This window comes from Perna viridis, chromosome 3, assembly GCF_037379345.1.
Source record: "Perna viridis isolate PV_CMFRI_1.1 ecotype Kerala chromosome 3, ASM3737934v1, whole genome shotgun sequence".
NCBI lineage: Eukaryota > Metazoa > Mollusca > Bivalvia > Mytilida > Mytilidae > Perna > Perna viridis.
The window spans coordinates 4,673,244-4,699,951 of NC_142447.1; the positions used below are offsets into that span (position 1 = coordinate 4,673,244).

At 33.2% G+C, this 26,708-nt stretch overlaps 1 protein-coding gene across 2 annotated transcripts in view; it reads right to left on the minus strand.

The window, feature by feature from the left end:
• The window catches only part of LOC148620735 (uncharacterized), a 44,364-nt gene extending 19,094 nt beyond the window's left edge, over positions 1–25,270 (minus strand). For both annotated transcript variants that reach the window (XR_015920948.1, XM_088574484.1), the window contains exons 1-2: positions 25,017–25,270; positions 20,061–21,378 (exon numbers count right to left, since the gene is read on the minus strand). Coding sequence is in view for 1 of the 2 variants with exons in the window: in XM_088574484.1 (XP_088430610.1) it covers positions 20,061–20,514 (454 nt within the window). In the remaining variant the exon portion in view is untranslated. The remainder of the gene's footprint in view (positions 1–20,060; positions 21,379–25,016) is intronic.
• Between the last annotated feature and the right edge of the window lie 1,438 nt (positions 25,271–26,708).

The window sequence follows — 26,708 nt, forward strand, 5'->3', positions numbered from 1 at the left end:
ACTGTCAAGGTTTTCAGCTACCTACCGTAGCTCGAAGATTTTACCGATTTTTCTTCCTGGAATTTCGAGAGTTTTTTTTATAAAAAAGTTGGATCGTGTTTTTACTTCCGGATGTTCAAGAGTTTCGATTGCTTTTACGTCAAAACTTTGGAAAATGCAAAATGCGCACTTGCTAAATGCTGCACGAATACGCCAGTGATTTTACGAGGTCCACTGAGTATGGGCTACAGCTTTCATAAGTGTCTAGAATATTTTGATCCTATATGAATAGACTGATGCAACTATTAACGCTCACATTCTTCACCCTAATGATGAATCTTGTGCCCTAATTTCATTCACTTTTACTTTGTATGTAATTGATCAAACAATGTGCGTCTCCATAACTCTTCCGAAGACACACCTACACAAATTAGTACAGAAAAGTTAATTAAGTTGAAACAAATTTTCGCCATTATAAAACAATAAGTTTTACCAATGCTTTGGTAACTTTCCAAGGATGAAACTTCTTTGTTTTTACAATTAGTATGTTTCCATCATTATGTAATCTAATGTTTTTCTTTTCGTATGACAGGATGTCAAAATTAGACGTTTTAATGCAGAAGTCGTGTAGACATGGGAGAAGGCAGACTACAAATTGAGTTGCTAAAAAATAACAGGTAAGTACCCAGCAATATCTACTACGGACTTAAATAAATCGTAAGTTTTGAAAATAGCAAATTGCATGAAGAGAATCCTATTCAACTAAGTACCTCATATTGTGCAGTGAGCCATCAAGTGCGTGTAGCTAGTTGTTATCAATAACTCAGAAACTGTATTTAAACTAGTTTTTACAGTTATAAAATGCAAAATCATGAAACATGTTGTGCTTCTTTTTCTATCAGCTGTCGCTGCGAATATCTACTATTATTACAGATACCATCTGAACATTTTCTTTCACTTCAGTGAAAAGTTAACTTTGCAAACCAAGACAAAAAATCATTCTATTGTGTTATTTAAGAGAGCAAATTTTACTTTCACATGCTATCAAAACAATATATATGAACCACAAGTCAGTTCTATGCAGGATATACCTCAAGGGACATTCATACCAAGTTTGGTTCTAATTGGTCTCGTAGTGTCAGAGAAGATTTTTGATGGATAGGAAAAAAACCTGGAAAAAGGGCAATAACGCCAACATGGCTTAACAGATTTATACGAAACTTTGACCACAGATAGATTTTATCATGCTAAACACTTTTACCCATCTCAGAATTCAGCTAAACCAAATGGTTTAGGAGATATATGCGAAAAACTATTGTCTGACTCCTATGTTCTATACTAAGTAACGGTAGCCATGTTTTTCGACGGATCAAAAATCCCCACATCAGTTCTATGCAAGATACCCCAAGAAACATTTATACCAAGTTTGGTTTATATTGGTAGTGTCAGATGAGAAGAGTTTTGAAAAATTGTTAACGACGACGACGGACGACGACAACGGACGCCAAGTGATGGCAATAGCTCACATGGCCTTCTGTCAGGTGAGTTAAAAAGGTGATTTGACAGGAACTACAATATGAATGCACTCCGGTCACTGCTTCCTGTTATATCATCGTCTAAAATTCAGCATTGTTGCAATAGTGTCCCTGAACGAAAACTAAAACATGGGATAATTGAAAAAATATCAATTTACGTTGCAACCATACACGGTACTACCATTCCTGTATTTGCAATGAGTATCTTTTTTTAAATAGTATATTGGGGGATTCTAAAAGTAAAACATGAAACTACAATGGTTCTCAGCGTATATTTAAAGGGGTAGACCCGGCGTACTGCCCTGCTAAAATCGAGAAATACACTTTGCATGAGATCTCTTTTTTTAATATACCCTCAAAAGTCTACTTGTCTAGAATCGCTCGACTTTAACTTCTGTTATACCCCTAACCTAAAATGCTGGATCCACCAAGTCACATTACTTATATTAGTTTGTAGAAACAACGAAAAATGTGTTCTTACACAGAAAATACATGCAGACATCATAAAATAACAATTCAAATATATATACTATAAAACAATACATATCTAATTTGGTAACCTTCCAAGATTCATCATTCCATGTTTAATACACTTTCATCAACATCATTCGGGCGTCATTGTTATGCAATCTTTAGTATATTAAGTGTTGCATACATCATACGCTTTATTATTACATACCAAATAAATTTGACGTTAATTGCACAAACCCCACGATTAAAGTTGAAGGACGGAAAAGCTCGCACGGAAATGGTGGCATTTAACTTACGAAAACCTGCAACGAGATGTTTACATTAACAATAAAAAAAAACACGCTCTCCTCCGCACATCTAATAACCGCTTCCTCATTTACTACGTAGCACTCCACTAATTCAAAGCTTTACACTTCTGCCATACTCAGAACTGTTTACCCTGTATGTTTATGCAAATTACTAGAGTAAAACGGAAGCAGCTTCACAAATTTGTCATCAGTAGTGTCCATGTCACATCATGTACAACAGGGCTTATAAGCCAGCGGAGTGACATGTATTGAATTAGGAAGCGGTTATAAGTCCGCGGAGGAGATTGATTAGCTCTGCTACCCAGGATGTGAAAATCTTCACAAGGCGTCAGCATTACTCATCACCAATCCGTGGAGCTATTTTCGATGTACTGTATTCGTTTTCATAAAGAGGCTGAGTAAGTATACAGCTTGGTAAAGATGTTAATGCGATGACTATGAGAATATACTTTGGGAAAAAAACATTTTTTACATTCAAACCTTTTAGTATTATAGGCAAATATCATGACGTCATCGAGGAGTGACAAAACCAAACTAAAAGGTAGGAAAACCAAATGCTTATACAGGGGACAAAACAAAGTTGGGAACATCAAAATGGCAACAAAGACCAGGGGAAATTCATGGACAAAACAAAGCTGGGAACCTCAAAATGACAACAAAGACCAAGTCATACATCACACAGGAGTAATAAAACAAACTAGAATAACAGAAAAAAAAAGCTAGAAAAAAACTGCGATGAACAAACGAAAACTAGAAAACTAGAAACTCAATCAAAGACAGGGTATTGACAAGCTTCCTTTACTGGTAAGATTGTAGTTACAGAGTCATGTTTTGTTTCATCTTCGGTAACCATGATGGTGACGTTTGGAACTTCAGTTGACAACACAAAATGCTTCATAATGAATATAACATTAGTTTAGCAAAAACATATTGTCAATATTTGAAACCACAGCACAATAGCACTTTTTTATAGATGGTTATCAATGAGAAATATAAAAAAGTTAATATTTTCAAGGACGATCTCCTAGAACTTGAAGAAAATGTGGATAAGCGATTGAAGAATAAAGCCTTCAATATTTTTCACTTCATAACTAATTAATATACTTTTATAATCAATATCTTATTAGTAAAACATTAATCAATGGCGATTTTTAGCGACGTGATTACTCTAAATTGGAGTGATGCAAAATATGCAGCAAATGCATTTTCTTGCAGAAATAAAAAATTGAGAAAGTAAATTGAAATCTTATTGTTGCAAAAGACACATCTCCAAAATAAAACTATTTGGAAAGCATAAAACAATCATCATTCAATCAGTTGCAAAGCCCTACCAATTTCGTTTGATTGCGATTCTAATCGGTAACGTAACTTCATCAACTCTGCAAACACCAGCACTAATATATGGGCGTAACAAATTGTATTATGTAATGAAGTTTGTAGAAGAATTGGGTAAATGTCTGCTTATATCATCTTTAGATGTTTTGGTAATTAAACTTTGATTTCTCGTACAATTGAATCATATTAAGTTCCACATTTATTTTCGGATCTCTTATTATGTTCATTTTTTAATGAGATTATTTCATTATGAAATGTTACGTGTACATCAACTTGAACAAAATGCCAAAACAAGCAACAATTTAAGCAGAAATTAAAAACTCATTTTCAACCATGTTTGAAACAAACTTGTTTAAGATCACTTATTGAACAAACACCATGTGCGCTGGTGTGGATATCTGCTCTCGGAGGAATTTCCTACGCATAGCTACTGTAAAATTTGGATGGCACGATTATCCTACAGTTATTAGCAGAACATAAGTTGAGCAGTGACCGCCAATTCCGGAGCAGATGCCAAATTACATTGCACTTCCTTTTTCTACATTTGTTTGAAAATATTTTGATATCGTCGAACAAATGTAACAAAGGTCAACTAATACAGAACATCTGAAAAACTAAACCATGGCTGCTGACGCAGTAATTCTCAGCCCTTATCAGTCGTTGATTGTTGCTGTTGCAGTCTCCAAACAGCTGTTTGATACATTGTATGTATGATTACTTCAGAAGTGTTTATATTAATTACAAATACTATTGTTGACATTAGGAACCTTTGTTTTCATAATCATGTGGTAATCTTGATTGATAAAAGGTTATCCTGGCTGATATTAATGTGATTCTACTCCATAACGTTGCACTCAATGCCTATCAGCAGCTGCAACGCCGGCGAAGTTCAAATGAAACTTTCGTACTTTTGCAAATTCCATTGGTCTAATCTAAAACAACTTCTGTAGTAACAGCAGTGATACCAAAGACGGTAGCCTTGTTCTTAGATTATGGAACTGTTGAAATACAAGTCGAGCATTTTATTTTCATTTTCACTTTAATCACAATATATGTTTTAGGCGTTTTTCCACCTTAAGTTTGGAAAGAGCAACTATGATACAACTGTGTTGCAAGTTGAACCTCCACTGAATAAAATTTTAACATTATCGAATGTGTCATTCCAATGCACTTTCCTGTCAATTTATTTGAGCATTTCGTTTGATATTTCTTGTAAAAGGTGGACTCTTACCCTTCCAGTGCACCCAGTCCTGTCCATACATTTCGCAGTCATTGTTTTACTTCCGGTTTCGACTGTGCTTCATTTTCAGCTGTTAAAGCCCTGTGCTGATTTTTATGGTCTTTTCCTTGAATTTTCACACGTATAACCATAAGAACTAACTGTTATTTAAATTGTTTGTGTTAGACAAAATTACTCATTATTTTAGAATGATTAAGGGTGACATTAAATACCTCCGTTTTGGTAACCAGGTTGTAACAAGGATTGATAAACGTGTATTATTGTTGATCATGATGTATTTCCACCTGGATATATCTTATCTTCCACCTTTCGAACTCGGGGTATTTGGCTTATAAACAAATGTGTCCGGTGCAAAAAAAAGGCATCTTTATTTCTAAATACAAATGTATAGAACTTTTCAAGTTTGCATATTTTTTTTTTTTTTTTTTTTGTTATTTCATATTTAGAGTTTTTTCATACAGGATTTACTAGCCAATTATTAAAAGGTCCGGACCAAAGGGGTTTTACGGACCGGACCATCACCGTATCTTATTAGCAGTCTACACGAATATCAAATAGGTGGTTATACATGCAAGTCAAATTTTCCCCCAAATTACTTTGATTTCTTATTCAGGAGCAGTAACATACAACATAACTAGTTTTAATTTGTCATTTGGTTGAAGCTCTTTTGAGACAAAAATTGTGAAGATTATGTATAAAATTTAACATTGAAAGAGTAATCGTCCTCGCGTTGGTTGATTAAGAGAAAGATAAATATGTCAAAAAATACAAATCAATTGTATCCGAGAATAGACCAAAAAGGCATCGTCTGTTTGTTGTTTTTTCTACACTTTGTGTCACATCTACTATTGGCAGTGTCTGAATTTATATCGACTGCTACTAAAATTTGTTTAAAAAAATACACGCTTTGAGTCATGAAGTCCGTTGCAGTCAAATGTCTAATAAGGCATTTTCGATTGATAATGAGAAAAAAAATTGGTCATGAGAAGGGGATTTTAAACATGAAATTCACACCTAACAAGGATGCACTAACAAAAAAACTTAAACCACAGAATTTGTTTTAACTGCAAAGACACTATTTAGAACACAAAGTATAAGGTATTCCTCTTTGCAGGAATAATTACCATGCCAAGTTAGAACTGATCTAGAATCAGCTGTTTGAAGGTAAAGTTTGAAAAATTACTTTCTAGAATAATGAATTCATTAGAAAGATTTTTGTTGATATTTAACAACCATTGTTTTGATAATGAGGTTAAGATGTTAATTGATTAACATGCATTTTGGGTGTTCTCGAAATGTTTTCTCCATCTGGCATACCCATTTTTATGGAAGATGCACTACCCAATTGAACATGTTAAATGATCTTCTCGGGGACAAAAATTGCAGTACCTACTAAGGCAAAATTATTTCACGTGAATTTCGCTTGAATTGCATATCATTTTCACATGAATTTTGAAGATAAAATTGTGACAGAGTTCACGTGAAATTCATGTAAATTGAGCCTTTACATAAATTTCATGAGACCTTTTCACACGAAATTCATGTTAAATGTATTTTACGTGAAAATCAGATAATTTCATGGAAAGTTCATGTCAATTTCACATGAAGCTCGATTCACGTAAATTTCACGTGAACAATATTTGCCTGTGTGGCATACAGTTGCAAATGAAGTTATCAACTACTGTAATTAAATCGATTGAAGGTACAAGCATAGAAAAAATCGTTTTGCAAGAAAAGCAACAATTTTTATTGGTCCAATGATTTTGGGTTTATAAAATTAGATTCGATTAATTCCACATAGTCGACATTTTGAAATTCAAAATCTGAAACTTAGTCAAGAATAAGTATGGTGTAACTTTAAATTTCAGGCATTGAATCACTATTAAAAAAAAACATCTCTTTGAAATATTTAACCAAGTTTGAATACACATGATTAAATACTTCTTCAAATTTTTGGAATAAAACATTATTTCTGTTTTGTTAATTAATTAAGTACTTCACATTTTTATTAGAAAGTATAGCAAATAAAAAAACTGTTCGGGTCAGACAAATTGGCCTAATTGAGCATAGCTAATCCCATAAGTTACAAAAAGCTTATTGAGAAATGCATCTTCTACAAATGGATGTCAATTAATCACAGATATTTTTCTACAAAATTCCTATAGAATACGTAATTGATTTTAAGAGTCTTGGTATAGTGCTTAACAATGTATTGATGAATATATTCCATCTAAATAAATTAAGACCAGACTCACTATAATGTAACGGTATATTCATAGCACGTAAGACGATGATCCAATATCCTAACAACAATATACATTAATAATTATATTGGTCAAACATTCAAAGTTCTGGCAAAGCCAAAGTAGAATATATGTTTCAAAGACAGAACTAACTATAGTGCAACAAATGATATAAACGGAAATACTAGTATAATAGAGTACTGTGGAGGTACATTAATTCGTGGATACAAATTTTCGTGGATTAGGGATGAAACACAAGTTTGTGGATTCTAGAACTGGTGGTTTTGATGTTTTCAGTGTACACACCAAAGGGATTCTACTTTTCGATGAGAACCAAATTCCGTGGTTTGGCCTTCCCACGAAAACCACGAAAATTAGCACCCCACGAAAAATAGTACTTTCACAGTTTTTCGACAATTTTTATTCAATATGAAAAGGTGTTGAAGGTGAACGATCAATAACAAAAAAAAACATATTATTTGGATTTAAACAATATCACTTGTGAAAGAGTAATCAAGGAAACCAAATTCTAGCGGAAATCAAAAGAATATAATCCAGAGACATAGACCAGACATGGAAAACAGACTAACACAAGAAAGAACATAAAATAACCTAATCATATGTACAAAGCAACAAAAGTAAAAAAGCAACTCGGACTACATCAAAGATTTGGAGCATTGACCAGCTGCACCGGTCGGGTAAACGTCTTCTGGTGTTCTAGAAACACCAACCGAGCTGCTCATAAAATATCAAGTTCAGGGTAGACAAAACAAGGAAGGAAAAATATGACACGTTGAACAACACAATTCATATGGTGCAGGTGGATACACCATCTGAATAATTATTATCGATGTAAAAAGTGTCCAGATTTTAAAGTATTGAATAGTTTCTAACAAAATATACTGGATTTGTGTCTGCAAGGATAATTTTGTCTTCAGGAATGAAGCACTGCAAAGTACATGGTTTCGTCAGTGTTAATTTGAAGAAAAAACCTTACGTACAACAAAAGGTCACATTTCGTTATGCAGTGTATAATTGTTTCTATAGCATTCTAAATGTAAATGAACCTATACAGACATTCAGAAATAACACTCAAAATATCTGTTTATCTAATCACAATATAATTATCAAAACAGAAGCGTCCAGCATTAACAGTCATTATAATTTTTAAGAGATAATTAGACAGATACTAAACATATCAAACAGCCTCCTTCACAACACCTGATCAAAAACTTGAAATAGAGGATGCAGTCAAAATTACATGTGTTTATATAGAAATCGATGAGTATTTAAGAACTTTTATGTTAACAAATACCACGAAGTATTATTAAGGTATTACCTGCATCACAAAAACGTTGAAAGTAGGTCTAGCAGACGCCGGTCGACTCCGTCTGCCATACCTATTCTTGATAGTATTTCGCAAATTTTATGTTAAAAATTAAATACCACGAAGTATTTAATATGAAACCTTTTTTTTTGTTCGTGGGTATCAACCTTCGTGGTTTGTCAAAATTAGTCATTTCATGGATATCATTAAGGCAGTATAAGTATCAGTTGAACTTAAATATTTCGTCGGGAATTAAAATTCGTGGTTTGACTTGAATGAAGACACAATGAAGACCTCGCAAAAATTGGTACCAAACGAACAAAAGTTCTTTCATAGTATTACTATTTAACCTGTTAACAATAACAAATTTGACAAATACAAAAAGTACCAATCATATAAATATTGCAAACAAGCTCTCATCAATATAAACCCAAAAATTGTATACCAGAAGTATTTAAAACAAAAACTGTCGAAATAGGATGCTAAATCTATCACCGAGATGTTCTACCATGTGCGATACAAGGCACGAAGTCTAAGTGTTTTAGAGATTTTGAAAATTATGATACTGCAAATTTTAATTTAAAAAAAATATGATATAATACCAGCAATGTTTCCATTCGTTTTACTAATATATGTTAATTAAACACGTTAAAATAACTTGACCTAATAACAAATAAGTTTAAATTGTTACATCACTTGCCGATGCTTTTTAAATGATGGGTGATTTTAACACTTTTTTTAAAAAAATGCCATTTCTTCAGAAACCTTAAAGACCTACAACTTGTTAATGGAACTTAAAATACATAGCATTCTATTATTCAAGATAAATTTATGTTGATATTTACTGTTTTGATGCTAAAGACGATAGGCTGGTTACAATACATTAAAAATACCTTACAATCATTGTTTCAAATTGTAGAGAAGTGAAACGCAGCTGCTGAGATACGAGATGAAAATACTTGGATCTTGTTCTACATTCACAAAGTTTTCAGCATTCCAAAAAGATAAAATGGGCGAAAATATATGCTGAAATATAAGTAAAGAGATCGGAACAACCTTAACATTTCAAAACAGTGCCTAGATTTTTTGTTGAAATGACTCTACTAATGGAAACACATAAACAATTTTTGACACGGTATCCAATGCACTTATGTCATTTATGTCATATATCACACACACACACACACACACACACACACACACACACACACACATATATATATACATCCAATTAAATAAGCAACTCCAACAAATACTGAAATACTGAGGGTGTGAACTTTGTGCTTCGGAGTTTTCTCCTTTTCAGTATTCATCCACCGAATTACATGTGTCAAACAAATATGGGGCATGAAATATAACGAATATTGCACTATGGAGTTAGATAACTAAAGTATGGTTAGATTTAGTAACATTTGTCACAGCTTTTTAAGATCATGAATGAGAGCTTTGTTTAAAAAAAAAGTTTGGTATATCAAACAGGTAGCAGCATAAAATAATCTCAACGATATCCAAGTCATTAAAAGGATCTGGTTTCTACATCAAAGGCTTTTGTTTTACCACGTGTGGCAATGTGTGAGTATTAGTAGTTAAAACAATTCCATGTCCTCGTAAATAAGACGCCTTTGCAGTTGGAACCTATATAAACATCACTTTTATCGCCATATTTTGGTAAGGAGCACTGACATGACTGGTGTTTTGACGGAAAGTTCATAAAATTGCCTGACGAGATATCAAATTAAGACAGTTTTGTGATATTTTTGACCCTATGACTCATGATGTCATGCAACAAAATATTTAATTTGACAAGACTTTAAAATTTAGAATCATCGAGCGAAAGTGTATCTCTAAATGGTGTGAAGAACGCAAAATTATGTCGTCTGTAACAATTAAATGATAACAGTGTGCCAATCTTCGCCATACAGCTACACAGGCAAAGGTATATCACGTATAATGCATGTGAAACAAGCTTCGCGCTAAATTTACTTTCATGATTTTCATGTAAGAATGTCACGTGAAATTTATGTTAAAATTGATTTTCATGAATTTTGATTGCACTCCGTGTTTCTTTTTATTTAAATTCTATTGAAAATCATGTGAAATTATTTCGCTTGTACAGATTACAAACTGAAAATCTACTCTATTAGAGTCAGAATAAGAAATTGTGAAAACCGGTTGGATTCTTAACCCGTAAGCAAAAAAAAAAAAATAATTCAGAAACAGCAAATATAAAAGAACAAATAACATGTAGAAACTGAAAATAATCTCACAGGAAACTAATTTCAAAGCTGCTACCCATACGTCCTAAAAACGGGACGTGGATATTAATTGGTAAACAATACGTCAACATTGACAAAACCAAAACCATGAACAATTACCAGGAGAAAACATCACCTCTATTTTTGGTTTGTTTTTCTATTAACGCATGCACCATATGTATTTTGCTATTTTCCGGTGTCCTTGCCAATACACGTCAAAGTTTTGCATGTAGCATAGCAGACGTTATTGAGAGATCTAAGCCGTGTATCTGCTTCGCTCATTTACGTGTCTAATGCATGCCAGACTTTGTAACAATGATAAATCCACGCTATGGAATTTACAAATGCATCAACACATGTTCATTATAACATGGCATTGTCATTTTTGGAGACAGAAAATGCGTTTAACAATTCAGCATGCTGTTTTTCATTCGCAAATTTGTAGATTCAAGAATCAACAGACTCCTACACTATATAAAATCACAATAATTTCATTATTTTTAAAGGTTTGAAAAGATGAATGAACAATAAAATGAGATGAGAACCAAGATCGAGCTATATTTGTTTTGAGCGATCGGGTGATAGAACCTTAGGCCATAGAATGAACTTAGAAGACATGTATGCAAGTGCTAATAAAAATGTGATTAAATAAGGTCGGTATTCTTGAATATAAGAAAAAAAGAGCACTCAGGAGGCCAGTATGAATTTTGTAAAAGGATGCACGATAACTAAGTAGAAAATACTCCAGCAAAGCTAGATGTTGTCTGGCAGGTTATTTTCAGACTTCGTGCCTGGAGAACGAAATTCCAACCTCTTATGTTGTAGGAGTAAATAGAAAATAGAGTAGACCGAAATGTCAAACTTCTCATTGTACTCAGTTTCATGAAGGTGAGTGACGGATAGTACCTTTTGAAAATATTTCAAGTGGGCATATCGGGCATAAATTGAAATGACGTCAATGGATAATGGAAAAACGGTGGATCAATTAAGAAATTCCGAAAGGGGGGCTCGTTCCAGTGATTTCTCTTTTTTTATTTTTATTTTTTTTTTTCTGTGTAATCAACTTAATTTTTCGAGCATAAGTCGGTGGGACTCTTGCCCCCTCCTTAGATCCGCCGATGTAATATCAAAACATCTCCCCGTTATATTACGCCCTTGGTTGGTGTGTGTAATATGCCGTTTGCACATATCATTTACGATGTGTAATATGCCTTTTACATGTATCATTTCTAAGCTTTTTATAGCTTTTATCTAGGAATTCTTGTATCATTATTGTTCCTGAATATTTTGCTAATGAGAAAATCAAAAGAAGAATTGCATTTTTCTGAGGATAACAAGAAATGATAATTGCCAATACAATATCTCGCCACGAAACGAACATGTATACTAAACATAACTATATCCAGAAGTAACTTGTAGTGAGTGCTTTGAAGTTGGTAGCTTGTCAAAAGGTATCATGGTGTGTTATTGTAAGAACTCAAGGTGCACTCGATTTGTGAAATTTATTGTCAATTTGTGATGAATGAATTACGTCAGCCTTTTTTATTGTTTGCTAGTAACATACGTGTACACATATTTGGTTACCGTAATGTTTAGTACAAAGGCACTAGCATGCATACACGGGCAAAACCATTTCACGTGAATTTCAGATATAACCTCTGAATTGAGCAAATATAATGTGTGACAGTTCATGTCAAATTCACGTGAAGCGAGTTTCATGTGAAAATTCACGTTGATTTCACAGTGAAGCTCGATTCCCAAGAATTTCATGTGTACAATGCATATCTGTGTACTTGTCACACATTTATCATGATGGTGTGTACCTTTTTCTTACAAAAGTGAAATTCATGTGAATATTGCATTTTCACCTTTAAATTAGAAAACCCGAAAATATAAAATTTCAAGCAAATTACATACAAATTTGTCATTTAGAAAATAGATTTCAGTAACAATCGTTTCATTTCGTGTAAATTTTCATTAACGTTAATATTGTGTGTTTTTACGTGAAATTTTCGTGATGTAAATGTAAAACACAAATTAACAGTTTAAATAATTTATATTTCTGAAAACTTTAGACTGTCTATGGACATTGCAGTCCGAAGAGAATTTAAGTATTTTTCCCCGAATTCTGACCACAAGAAGGGCAAAACAAACAAAGAATGTTTTATAGTTGTTTTTTTTTTTTGTTACTGAAATCTACAGAAAAAAAGCCTTATTGTTAATCGAAGTGCAAAGTCTATAAGTAATTTATAATGGTTATAAGGTGGCTTTAGGTTATAATATATTATTATCAAAAAATTTATTTGGCATCGAAAAACACAAACTTAAGGTGGAAGATACGGCCACAGTGAAAAGTAATAATTATTGCGTAAACAGGATATGGCAAGATCAGGGGCGAATCAAGGATTTTAGATTAGGGGCGCACAGTTGAAATTAGGCCGAGTGGAGCAAAGCGAAAATTTTTTTAGGTTAAATTTTGTCAATTTTGAAAAATTCTAGAGTGCGTGCAATGTAGATATCTTTTGTGGTAAAATTAGCGAGAAATTAGTTTCAACCTAAAACCGCCGAAATGTACCCCTGACAACCCATGCTTCGCAAATTTTAGGAGGGCGCACCCCGCCACGCCCTCGCCTGAATCCACCCTGGAGATGACAAAAGTTAGGCCTATTTTGAACGAGAACGTCGAGAGTCTGCCTATACATATGATGATGTCAAACGTATTTGTTATCTAATTTTACTCAAGTTCCGACAACTATGAATATTTCAGGAATAAATACTCTCAAAAATGCATTCACTTTTGCTAAATTATTTTATCTTAACGCGATAAATTGTAATATAGTTATAAAAATCAAACACGTGATTTGTAATCCTTATGTACATTGTAGATAATACGTCACATTCAATTAAATGATTAGGCAGTCGTACCAAATATTTTTGTAGAATGTTTTTTGTTCGAACCTGACAGGAAAATTTTGCCAAAGTCCTATAAAAATGCCCATTTATTTTTACTTTGTAATTTAAACGGTGTTTCAAGGATATTACTATGTGAAAAATTTGTGTAATTGCAAAAGAAGGTGTGACATGTAAAAATGCATTTATTTGGCAGATTGTCAAATAATGCCAGAAAAATTAAGTAAAAAATAATATGCGTGTGTGCAAATAAAATTATCCACATGCAGAGTTAAGATCATCCACTATTATAAATTCGCTATCATTATGCGCACTTCATTATACCTTTCAATTATATTAAAAGCATTATAAATTGCTCATGTATATTAAGTAATGAAAAATCAAACACTGAGTCGTTTTCCCACGAACTTTCACTTAAATCAAAAATAAACCATATCTATTCGAAAGCGTTACAATCGCGTTTCCTTTATAAGACAAACTTAAATCGCCTTTTGATTACTACGTATTTGCTCATTTTGTCCTTTATTTATTACCATTACAATATATGTTGACACTTTGAGAAATTATTTTACACTCAAAATTTTACATATAGTATATAATAAAACATGTTTATTTGCTGTTCGTACAATATTGACTTGTTAATGCCTTTGTGACCTGTAATTTCTATCGAAAATTAGTTATTCTCCAATCCTCCGAAAAGACATGTGAGAAAGTGCGATTTTAACATAGAAAGTTACATGAAATGTCTGTGCCATCTGCTTTCAATTAGAGTCTGGTTGCTTATTAACAGTTGGTATAAAAAAGATATGCTCCTTTGTTGCTGTTTAATTTGTACCTGGTGATACTGAATGTATCTTTGAACAGCCCACTATAATGTCTTTCTGATACCATATGCTTCCGTCGTCTTTTGATTATATTCCTGAACGCATTTATAATTATCACGACAGATTCGTATGCCACACGCATCTGCAGTCTTCTCAAAAACGTTAAAGCGATAAATAGAACATGCACATGTACATGTGACTTCCCATCGCAAGTTCCAGACCACGCAATTGAGGTAATGACTATCGGAGACATTATGTGTTTATCCTGTTCTTTAAGTAACTTCGACTTCTATTTCTATTCTATTTCCGGTTTAACAAGTCATGTGGTAATGCGATGCGCTAATATATGCACACAATAGCATATGATTACAGTATTTAAAATTGGGTTTGCTATATGTATATCCACAGAAGGAATTCATTTACTGGGAAACATTATGTGCCTAAAATGGTATCTTGAGAACGAACTCGGCTTCTACAAGACAATAAAAAATAGTATTTTGGGAACAAACTCGTCTTCTATACAGGACAATACTTCGTATCAAATTAGAAATAATCTTCCTTATATAAATACGAAAATGTATGTAGTTCTTAAATGTTTTAATTTCTGAATAACACCATATATTACCACATTCCCCGTAGAAATTTAACCTGTCTCCCAATAGGTAACCCCCACTCCCCATTGAATCACCATAATATTCCATTATTATAATAATGTAATCACATAATCACACAATTATTAGGGTATTATTATTTGTCAAAGAGTAATCAAGGGAACCAAGGTTATAGCGGTAATCAAATGAATGTAATCCAGGGACAAAGACCAGACATGGAAAACAGACATGCACAACAAAGAACATAAAGTAACTAAAATCATACATACAAACTAACAAAAGCAAATGAGCAACTCGGACTCCACTAAAAACTGGGAGCATGAACCAGGTGCACCGGTAAGGTAAGCGTCCTCTGTTTTTCTAGAAACACCCGCCGAGTTGCTCGTTAAAAGTCAAGTCCGGGGTAGAAAACGAGGAAAGGAAAACTATAACCCGTTGAATAAATCAGTTTTCATGGTGCAGATGGATACACCATAACGATCCACGAGTTCCCTGAACTAATTTCAAAATAACTTGCACGTGTCGTAATCATTAAAAAAGTTTATGGTACATTCTTCATCGTGAATTATAAAAAATTCATAACAGTAAAATGTTCATCGAAATTGAACAAATAGATGACATATTGCCCCAGCTCCTCGTTGTTTCCGTGGACATAGTGCGTGTCAAAACAAAAATCCTTTCATTTCCTCGTTATCAACATTATATCCTGTTGACAACGTTCACTAACACAAGGATTTTTCATTTTAAGCTTATTATTAATACGGAATTATTAATGTTGTGATCGAATAGTTCAAAAATAAATAAATAAACGAATTTGTATGTTATCCAATTAGACACATGGTTTGTTCCGATCGCGGCGAACTTATCGGACTTAAACGGTGAGACGGTCGTACGATCGGCATAAAGCCAGTTTTTATGACGTGGAGTTACATGCTAAGCAGGTCTTCGAAATGTCATAAATGTTGACTTATGAATAAGTCATCGGATGTTTAAACATAGATCAAAGACTAAGTACATTCAATAAAGAATTGTTGCTTTACACTCGTTTATCATTTCCTATGCATTTCTTTGTGACCATTGTCAAAATTCACAACGTACAAATACCTATATTTGTAAGTCGAGTGAATTATGTTTTAAGCATTAGATATTAAACCTTTCAAGAATCAATGTCAGAAAACGTACTTTCAATATCTAAAAGCCAACGTACAGTCTGCCAAAAGTGTAGCACCCTTTCTAATTAAGTATGTACATCAGAATTTCATCAGAGTATTCAACATGAAAAAAAACATAAACAGATAAAGAACTCTTTTTTTTCACTTCTCAAAAATTGATTCAAAATAGAACTATAACTTAGTTTCACAACCCCAGATGAACCAAGATTCGATTCGAGCTGAAACCAAAAGAATATAATCCAAGGATAAAGACCGGACAGGGAAAAGAGAGAGACACACAACAAAGAACATGGAATAACCAAAAATAACACGTACAAAGAAAGAATAATCAAGGGAACCAAGGATCTAGCAGTGATAAAAAATATAATCCAGGTACAAAGACCAGACATGGAAAACAGACATATACATCAAAGAACATTAAATAACTAAAATAATACATAAAAAGTAACAAAAGTAAATGAGGAACTCGGACTCCACTAAAAACTGAGAGCATATGCCAAGTGCACCAGTAAGCGTGTTCTGCTTTTCTAGAAACACCCACCGACTTGTTCATAATATAAGTGATAAAATTTAGCTCACTCGACTCAGAATCATCAGAGTCAATAACAAGTACAACCATTCCATTTCCGAAACCAGCATTCTCAGCATTTTAAGACGGGTTAAAACCATCAATAAATTCTACTTCAATTTGAATAAGGTTTAGACATGGGAAAAAAGCATAAAACTGTAACATGTAAAATGTCTTATGGCATTCTACTTGCAGTTGACTTTATTATACCGGAAGCTCAATGTTTTAAGTGACACAACCAGAAAGAATATAACATGTCTGTGAAATACAGATATCAAACAATAACCCAGAAAAGGATGTTGTAATTTATGATGGCTATATATATATTATATATGGAACATACCTTGCGGAGTAACCAACTACGCATGCTCTGAAAACTAGCAGGAAAATGTTTATGAGTTTCAACTGTGACGAAAACAGTGTTACGAAATGTTTCACATTGCCTTTAGTTAATGTTACAGTGTATTAAACTTTGTAATGACAGCAATTTTCTAATTACACTCTGAGACATTCTTTCTATGCATCAACATAAGTGATCAGAATATCTGTATAAAAATCGAAGTGAGTAAACATATTCCCACACTGACCGAATTTAATGTTTCTTCATATGCTTCTTGAAGTTTATGCATTTTCAAATTCTTTAATGCGGTTTTGTTTCCTAAGAGTTTTTGATATTTACATTTTGATGATGCAATTGGAGATACATGATAGAATGGTCAAACATTGTCAAATCAGAGTTTAGAAATGAAAAGACGAAAATTTGGAATTTGAACGGAAACTGAAATAAAGAAACTTCTTTCAGGCAACGCTTGCTGCACTTGCATGATTTAAAGCAAAAAAAAAAACAACGTCTGACGTCCGTAGTTTTCCCTCTCTATTCTACCAGAACACCACTTGCAATAATCTTGATTTTTCGGGAAAATGTGATTGCAAATTAACGATAACATTTTTTCGGTTTTTCAACGACGTTTGGCTTTATTATTTTCAACAGATTTAAAAATAACTATCTGTAGCGCTAGGACGAGACGTAACGAACGTTTGGGGCGTATGACATCACAGGGTACGAAAGTCTGTATTGCAAGGAATCAAACATCTGCCGTTGCATGAGTTCTTGGCACATTTTTGTTTACTACAATATAACTTTTACACCATAGCTCAGTGAAAGAGTAATCAATGGAATCAAGATTATAGCGGACATCAAAAGAATGTAATCCAGGGACAAAGAGCAGAGACATGGAAAACAGACATACATAACAAAGAACATAAAGTAACTAAAATCATACATACAAAGTAACAAAAGCAAACGAGCGACTCGGACTCCACTAAAAATTGGGAGCATGTTCGACATAGCGATGTCAATAGTGACCCAATCAGTCCGCGCAATATATACTTTATTACTGATGGTGTGTCATTAAGAGATTGATTTAATTATGATTGTAACTCTAGATTAAACAATACATGAGCCGATGTTTTATGAATAATAAATTAACGATCGACAACGGAATTTGAATATGTATATGTCACTGTATAAGACTTCACATTACCCTCCCTAAATAGCAATTGAAGTCAGGGTGGTATTAAGAAAAAAAATGAAAATCAGGCCATGCAAGTTTAATGTTTTGGCTTAGGGGTCAGTCAGATAAAATATTTTGAATGTATGTACAGCTTTTGTTTTCAAGAAAAAGGGCTTTTGAATATGCAATAGTAAGATGAAACGTTTTTTTCTTCTTCTGAACAACAAGGTCACCTGATAAATGTGCATGTTTTTACTTCTAAAAAAAACACACGGAGGACCTTGAGACAAGAAATTGCTTTGACATGGCCTAGACAATATCATAGTCAATGATCAGTAGCAATTGGCCTGATGATATTACTATTGAATTTCAATCAATGGATTTTTCAATCACGGTTCAAATAACATTTTACATGATAAGTGAACATTGGAGATGTGTTTATCAGTCAGGGGACCTTTGATACCCACGCTAATGGGGTCGATGTGATGAATAACTAATATCGCATGGGACAAACTATTAACAAGAGAAAAACATGACGCGAGTGACACTGGGGATTGAAATTAGATTTTTACATTGTAGTATTGAAGTATCTGTCAACATAAGAAGCGTGCATAGTTAATTCAATTTTTTTCATGGTTACACATTTATAGAAATTGCTGTCCACAAAAGTACATCAACACTGTTGGTAAAGTTTTGGTAAATATGTCTTCGGTTATTAAAATCAGAAACTTTTGGGCAGATTAATAATCTGCTGACTGATTCTTGATTGAACTTGTAAATTGAGAATCGTCATGCCACAAACAGAAATACCCCCTTAAACTAATAATAAAAAGACGTAAGGGTAAAGGGCTCCTGTTTCAGATAAAATAATATTATACTTAATAAATAAACACTAGGTCGATGCCACTGCTGGCGGACCAAAGGTTCGCGAGGGTATTCACCAAATCAGTAGTCAGACTTGTCTGACCCCGAATTAATCATGTATTATTTATCAAAATTTGCAGTGTTACAAATTTCAAAATACCTAAAACACTGATGCTTCATTCATTGTATTGCACAAGGTAGAACCTCTTAGTGACGGATTTGGCTTCATATTACGATAGTTCTGGTATAGAGTACTACATGTACAAATACTTTTGGATTTAGAACTCCCTATGCATTTGATTCTAATGCTGATGATGAGATGTTTTCCATGAAACACGAGTACAGCATATCAAAACTTGCAATTGTCTGATAGGTATTTTTGTATTTATGTATTACATACTGAGTACATGTATATAGATGACAAGCAAGGAGTCTAATGTGATACCAGCAGGTTTAAACATATCGGAAACCAAATTTATAATCACTTCACAAAAGAACAAAGCAATCAGAAAATATTAACTTTATATAAAAAAAGATTCTGTGTATTTCTTTGGATTGCAAATTCAAATCAAGGAAAACTATATTTTTTTTCTTTACAATCATAATAGTAAGGCACAAAAACAGATTAATACAAATTAATTTTAAAACGAAACATTCATACAAGTTAATTTTACCTTACAATAATTAGTAAACAATGGATCATACTTCAATGTGAACTATGAAAATACGAACCATCTCGCTCAAAAAGCAGTACTCTGCTCAATAGCAGCTGAGAAAAATAGCTGTCAAATTCTTACGTGCGGACGGACTACGTGAATACAGTACCACCCTCTCAATTATTAAATTTAGCCAAAAAAGGTTTATACAGAAATATATATATACAGAAACAAAAAAAACAGCTCACCTGATGTTTGGTGTCCATATTTGACATCTAGTCCAGTCAAAATGGTATCTGGCAAGATGAGACAAAATGCGATGAACAGATGAATCGTTGGTGCAAACGGGCAGATATTTCGCCAAACTCGTCTAGCCAACTCTTTTTCAAATGTATCTCCAAAAAGGTTCGTCGTGGCACAGAGTGCGTGATCCCTTCCAATTTTAAATCCATCATTGGCATAGTTGCCCACTTTGAACACACTGAACAGAATAAACAAAGGAAGAACAAAGAGTCCGATGATCGGAAGACCGAGTCTGACGCCATATCCGGCGCGGTATTTCCCACTCCATTTTGTGTCTAAAGTACTTTCATAGTATCCCAGATACAAATAGCAAATGTAACACTGTGCTAATGTAGCCACCAAACAGTATACGATAGATAACAAGGAATTGATGTAGCTGCCACGTGGTTTTAGCAACATTTTAAAAGATGCTTGCTAAATTTCTTTATCCCAAATTATAGCTGGTCAATCCAAAACTACAGGTCACTCTGACCAGTGCAACTTGCTGACACAACAAAATCTTAACTGTCTGACCGATGGTGCAATATCGATAAATTTACGGTCACTGTGTCCGGTGCGATATGGTCTCTATCAGTACATTAATGTCTAGATGTCTTTTCCACAGAGAGACGAAGTTACAATATAGTTACTCTCGTTATTTTCTCATCAGTGCAATGATAATGCAGTATCATTACTACGCGGCTGTAGAAATCTGGAATTCATTGATGATGTATCTAATCTCAGAGAACAACCAGCGCCTATCCATTATGATTGTTAACTAGCTAATGCCAGAAAAATGGAATACAAGATGACTTCGTTTTTCAGATAACTCTCCTATTTTCACTTTCAATCCAAGTCCTTGTGTTACTCAATACAAGGTATGCGGTTGAGAAGCGACGTAGTAATTACTTGTATATATAACTGCACTAAATATTTCGGCTTGAGATTTTCAGCACTTTTGATCTTCCGTTACTTAACGCTAGTAATGCGTTTGTAATGCACTGTGATTATTATATATACATGCACCTACACTGCGTGGACTGTAAACGAATTTCCATGGCAATAGAGATGCTGTTTAATCATGATCACAAAAACGTTTTTTTTAATAATCACTTCTTTTGGTTTTTTTCCATTGTTTGATTCGCTTGTATTTCTAATGAACCGCGACCGTCCTTTGCTTTTTGTAGTGAAAACAGATATTCACGGCTTTTCCTTTGTCGAACCTGAGTTATCTGCACAAGCCATCGGTTCTCATCAATTTAAGCCAACTACTGGAACCCAAAACTGAAAGACAGGAAATTGAGTCTAGGTTCAGTGAACCACGGAACATTAGCTTAAGAAGATGATACTAGTTGTAAAAAGCGATTGGGATGATTTATTGTTGCGTCTAGGGGATCGATTGGTTAATTGGACATCAACAAACATTCCTCCCATCTTTATTGGACACAAACAAACAGTACTTAATTAAGAGTGCTCTTCAACAGATGTGCTAGAAGCTTAAATCAGGCTGGAGTCAAGAATGCTTGACATCTACGATTGATAAATGTTGAAGGAATTAAGAAATAATTTAAAGGGGAAATATAACCAGGAACAGGTTTTAAAATTAATTTGTTAATTTGTACATAGATCTTGATAGAGCTGTACTATAAAAAATCCTTGATTTGTAAGTGATATCGAGGGTAAACTAAAGATTCGAAACTAAAACGATGCAAGATACCATAAAAAAAAAATAAATAAACAAACAAAATACACACAACCCGAAAGAAAATGCAAAGGAAAATTCAAGTAAATGAGTATCCTGAACTCCGCAAAAACAAGGAGCATGTACCAAGTCATAGGTATGTAGATGAGCTATTTCAAGCTTACCCTGTCGGAACAATCGGAACTGTTATGATGTTTTTGTTGTAACAGGTTAACCACAGTAAAAATTCGACGTGTTTTCTTTCGGAAGGTTTTTAATTGTCTGTGTTTGTTTGGATTTTTTTTTTTGCGTTGTCTCTGTTAAGAATTTTATCGACTATTTGGTTTCGCTGTAGACGTAAATCTTAAACAAACACATTGAAAATGTAAACTGTATAAATGAAAATTAAATTACAATAAATTGAGAAAGGTTTAGTCGAGCTTTGCGATACCTAACAAAACTTTCTCAACCATTAGAATCCCTGTGTAATTATTGATAAAACCCTCTAACCTGTGTAAGCTACACACCTGTCTAAACAGTACACAGCCATTACTCATTTGTGAAGCCTGAATTTGATAAGCTTTACCGAAATGACTTATTGAAAGTTATTGTTTCTGGGAAAGAAAGCAACATTCATTCTACCCTACCGGTTCACCTGGTTACAATTACGAGTTATTTGATGTATTCTGCGATTGGCTCATTTACTTTCCGACTTTTGTGTCGTTTTACTGTATCCGTTTTCTTTGCTTCGTTTTTGTCCTTTAGAATCATTTAAACGCAGGTACCCCTGCTTCATTTATTTCTATTTTGTACTGTCAATCAATGCGTAGTAGCAATATCGGTTTGAAAAAAAACACAAATTTCATCTTATAATTGAAAGAAGAAAACATAATAGACGGAACGATTTCAACACCATCACGTATTCAAATTCGATTGATAAATGCCATGACATTGAACTATATTGAAAAACAGGTAAAAGTGAATAGATAAGTCATATCATATCGTAATACACGATTCAAAAAATGATGAAAAAAATGACACGTGCTTTATCAGTACCTGCAACATTTCATCATTCTATAAGATGAAGAATTTTGAGAAATGCAGCATGTTTTTTTTTTCTAAAGATAACCTTTTTGCTGAAATCTCAAATGACTGAAAAAAAAAAAGATGAAATCACAAGAGGATTCTAAATATCCTGGGAATTTCATTGTTCATCTGTTATCATGTGATGTAAAAAAAAATTGAAAATTGTAGAAAAAAGCAATTCAATTTTTAGAAAAGACGAAAAAATGACAGAACCATTATCAATATAGTAGGTATTTCGATACTCTATACTTGTTCTAAGATAGGGAAAAATTTGAGAACATATGCTAGAGATAAAGACCAATGCCAAATGTTGTGTAATAAAACTAATGATTATTTTGGAAACGAAACAGGTTGATGTATGAAAAGTGAAAACAAATATTTCCATGGCTGTCAATACAATTTGTTTTTGAATGTCACTCAGCAGCTAATTGACAGCACTGTTATTTTGACTCTCTTGTCCAATATGTGAACGGTTTTGTAAATATTTTGAAGCTGTGATAACTGGGAACAGTATAATCTAAGGGAGACAATTTCTGAAACCTATAGTTAATACTAGAAGGATTGAAATACATGTACCAGCTTGAGATTCGTGTTTTGTTTCTTGATTTTATTTTTCCATGATAAATAAAACGCACACATCAAACATTTGGCAATTTATTCATGTGAGACTGAACTTGCTTCTTTTTTATTGATTCAAAAATTCGATTTGGGTAAGATAAATTAACAAGAAAATACATTCTCAGAAAAGAACAAAATATACTCTGTGGTTGGTTAGCACAGTAAAAGTAACCAGTGTAATTTGGATTTTTGTTCGAGACTACAAATTTAAACATGAATATTTTAGTTTTCCTAATCAAAAATGAAAGTGCAATGGCGGACCCATGGGGGCCAATTCTCTTTTGCTAAAAAAAATTTGTTTATTTTAGTTTAAAATGAATATATGATAGGCTTGAATCCCATTTTTATAAGTTTCTGGATCGGAACCCCCTTTTTATAACAAATTTCTGGATCTTCTCCTGAAGTATAATGAAAACAAAGTACATACACACAATATCATATCATAAAAATAAAAGAGCATGAATTATAAACTCTTACAATCAAATACTGATCCCAAGCCATGCTATACCAGCGTCCTATCCATTCCATATAGAGGGAAAAGGGGAATAATTTTGTTCGAGCGATACAATACGGCAAATAATTCAACTTGCTGTCTGTACTTCAAAGAATGCAGACAAGACCTTTATCTGGTACTAATAAACCTCATTGAGGAATCATCCAGAATCTTATCGTGTTATCGCCAAAGTAATAAGAATGTTATCTTGATCCGTTTCAAAAATAGAGCGAGGGGATGTTTCATTGGGCGGAAGTTTAAATTTAAACAAGTGGGATTCAATTTAAATGCATTAGTTAAATAGACCATTAAAATCCATTTCGAACAATAATCTTTTTAAAGATCTATTTGGAATTACAATATTTGTATAGGATTGTATAAAATAATAAGTTTTGAGATATAGATGCCGATGTTTATCTGAGCGTATTTAAAACCTCTAAAATTGTACTTTAAAATCATTTTGGCGTAATACAGTGCACTCAAATGTAAAATGCCCCCTCCCCCCTCGACATTTTTTTTAATTTCAATTTTTATATTTGCATTCTGATTATTGCTAGGCATGTACATGGTTCCAATGCCATTTTGGTAAGAAGTCACGGTGAAATTATGAATAAGTGCTATTATTTCATGTAGTTTCCTGTAGTGCATATCAATCTTTTTTTTTTATTCAATACGAAATTGGATTGTCATAGTTTTAACATTCTCAAAGCAATGATTTAATTGCCACACACTTGCTAAAATTTAGTCTGAATTTTTAGCCAAAAAAAATTAGAATATGATACTTTCAAAAAGGAGCTATTAAAGTTACTGAATAAACTTATTTTATGGATGCTGACTTCCATTAATAAAGGAAATCCAAACAATGATTACGAGCTTGTGTTTAAATTTTAATTTACTACGCACCTAAAGTACATGACACAAATTTCGAACCCCTAAAATGCTTCTTTTTTTTTGTGGTATTAACACCCCCATCAGTTTTCACACTCTTTCTCGTATAAAAAGTACTGAATATCACAAACAAAGAGGGAGAAAGAAAACTCCTACCTGTTAACTTGGCTACAAAATTCCTTTCAATGATGTAAGCTGTTTACAGAAGCAAGCCATGTGGTTGAAAGGACTCGTGTGTGCATCAGCCTTGAAGAAGTTCGATCGCAGGTAAAGGACTGACTTCCTAAATATATACGTATTCAAAGTTTATTTGTGCTGGATCAAGATCTATAAAGATTTGCTTATCATTTAAATAACACGAATGTAGCAAGTCCAATTTACATCGCGCTGTTATTTTATATTCATATTTCATTCGAGGCCGGATTCGGAGGTTCTATGCTTGATTAAACCATTTCAATCAATAATATTTGGGGTTTCCATTATTTCATAAACGAGAATCAAGAAACTTTCATTTATACAGTTTTCTAGATACACTTTACAATTGACAATAGGGCCAATTTTTATGTATTTTACAATAAATTATTGGAAATTTGATTGAATGAAAGTTGAGATAGGATGATTTGCACGGTCAAGATTAAATTTGGTATGCATCCATGATTACCCAGCCATCTGTGATAATCAGGTACAATAAGACGGGAAATGCATCCACATGTAATTAAGAAAAAGAGATATCTAAATCTGTTTAGTATGTTTCATCCTCGTATGCATCATGTATCTTCCGTCAAATTAAATAAAAGGAGCTGCAGCTACATGTAAACTCATGAAAAAAATTGCCGCTGATAATTTGAAAAGAAAAAAATCAGCATTGAGAATAACAAAACAATGACAACAAAAAAAAAACAAGTATAGATGCCATTCCATTCAATTGCATTGACCGGCCCTGGCAAATACATAAACCTTACTAAACCTCGTACAGAGATTTAAAAAAATATATACCCCAATTTGAAAATAAACATACATGTTGGTTAATACGAGGAACAAAAATGAATATAGAATTACTTAGTTTTTCCCACGGAAGATATTTATTCTGAATCTTTAATTGTGAGAAAATTCTTCCTTGTGAATGTGTTCTGTTCAAATTTCATTCTCACCATGACAAAAATTATTGTTGTTCAAATAAAAAAAAAATCCGACTCTAGATCGATGGAATTAATTTTTACTTTTATAACAAAGAAAATTCTACCGTCGTTTTGCATCAAAAACAAAATACATTTAAATTTCTCAAAATACCTAAAATCGTCCAGGTGAAAAAAATGTCAATAAAATGTTTTTGAAAAGATATGATTCGAAACATTTATGACGCGTGTCACTGTTAGTCCTGCGATCGCAGAACTAACAGTAAAATTCAAAGGACTAACAGGTCACATGCCTTGTATGTTCGAAGAATGGGGTTTCGACTTGACACGGATGATGTACGTGTGGTGATGAAATAGATAACAGGATTAAGTATCCTCTTCTAAATTAATAAATGATTGAATTCGTTCAACGTGAATGCTTTAACGGCTTATGACACGAAACACTTCTTTTAAAAGCCAACCCTTCTGATTCGGACTGAGTCAATCCCGGTCTTATATAACATCCTCACAATATCCGGATTCCCGTCCACTTGTGTTAGTGGGACCGTTGACAAACTTTCCCTAGTGGACACAGGACCCCGTGCATTTTGAGGATGCTCTTATATGTGATTATAGACTTAAAAAGTAGAGGAAAAATCTTAATTGTACCTGGTTTAAACGAAAGACAGTTCAGAATAAAAAAAAATACCAGAAAATGCAATTATGACGAAGA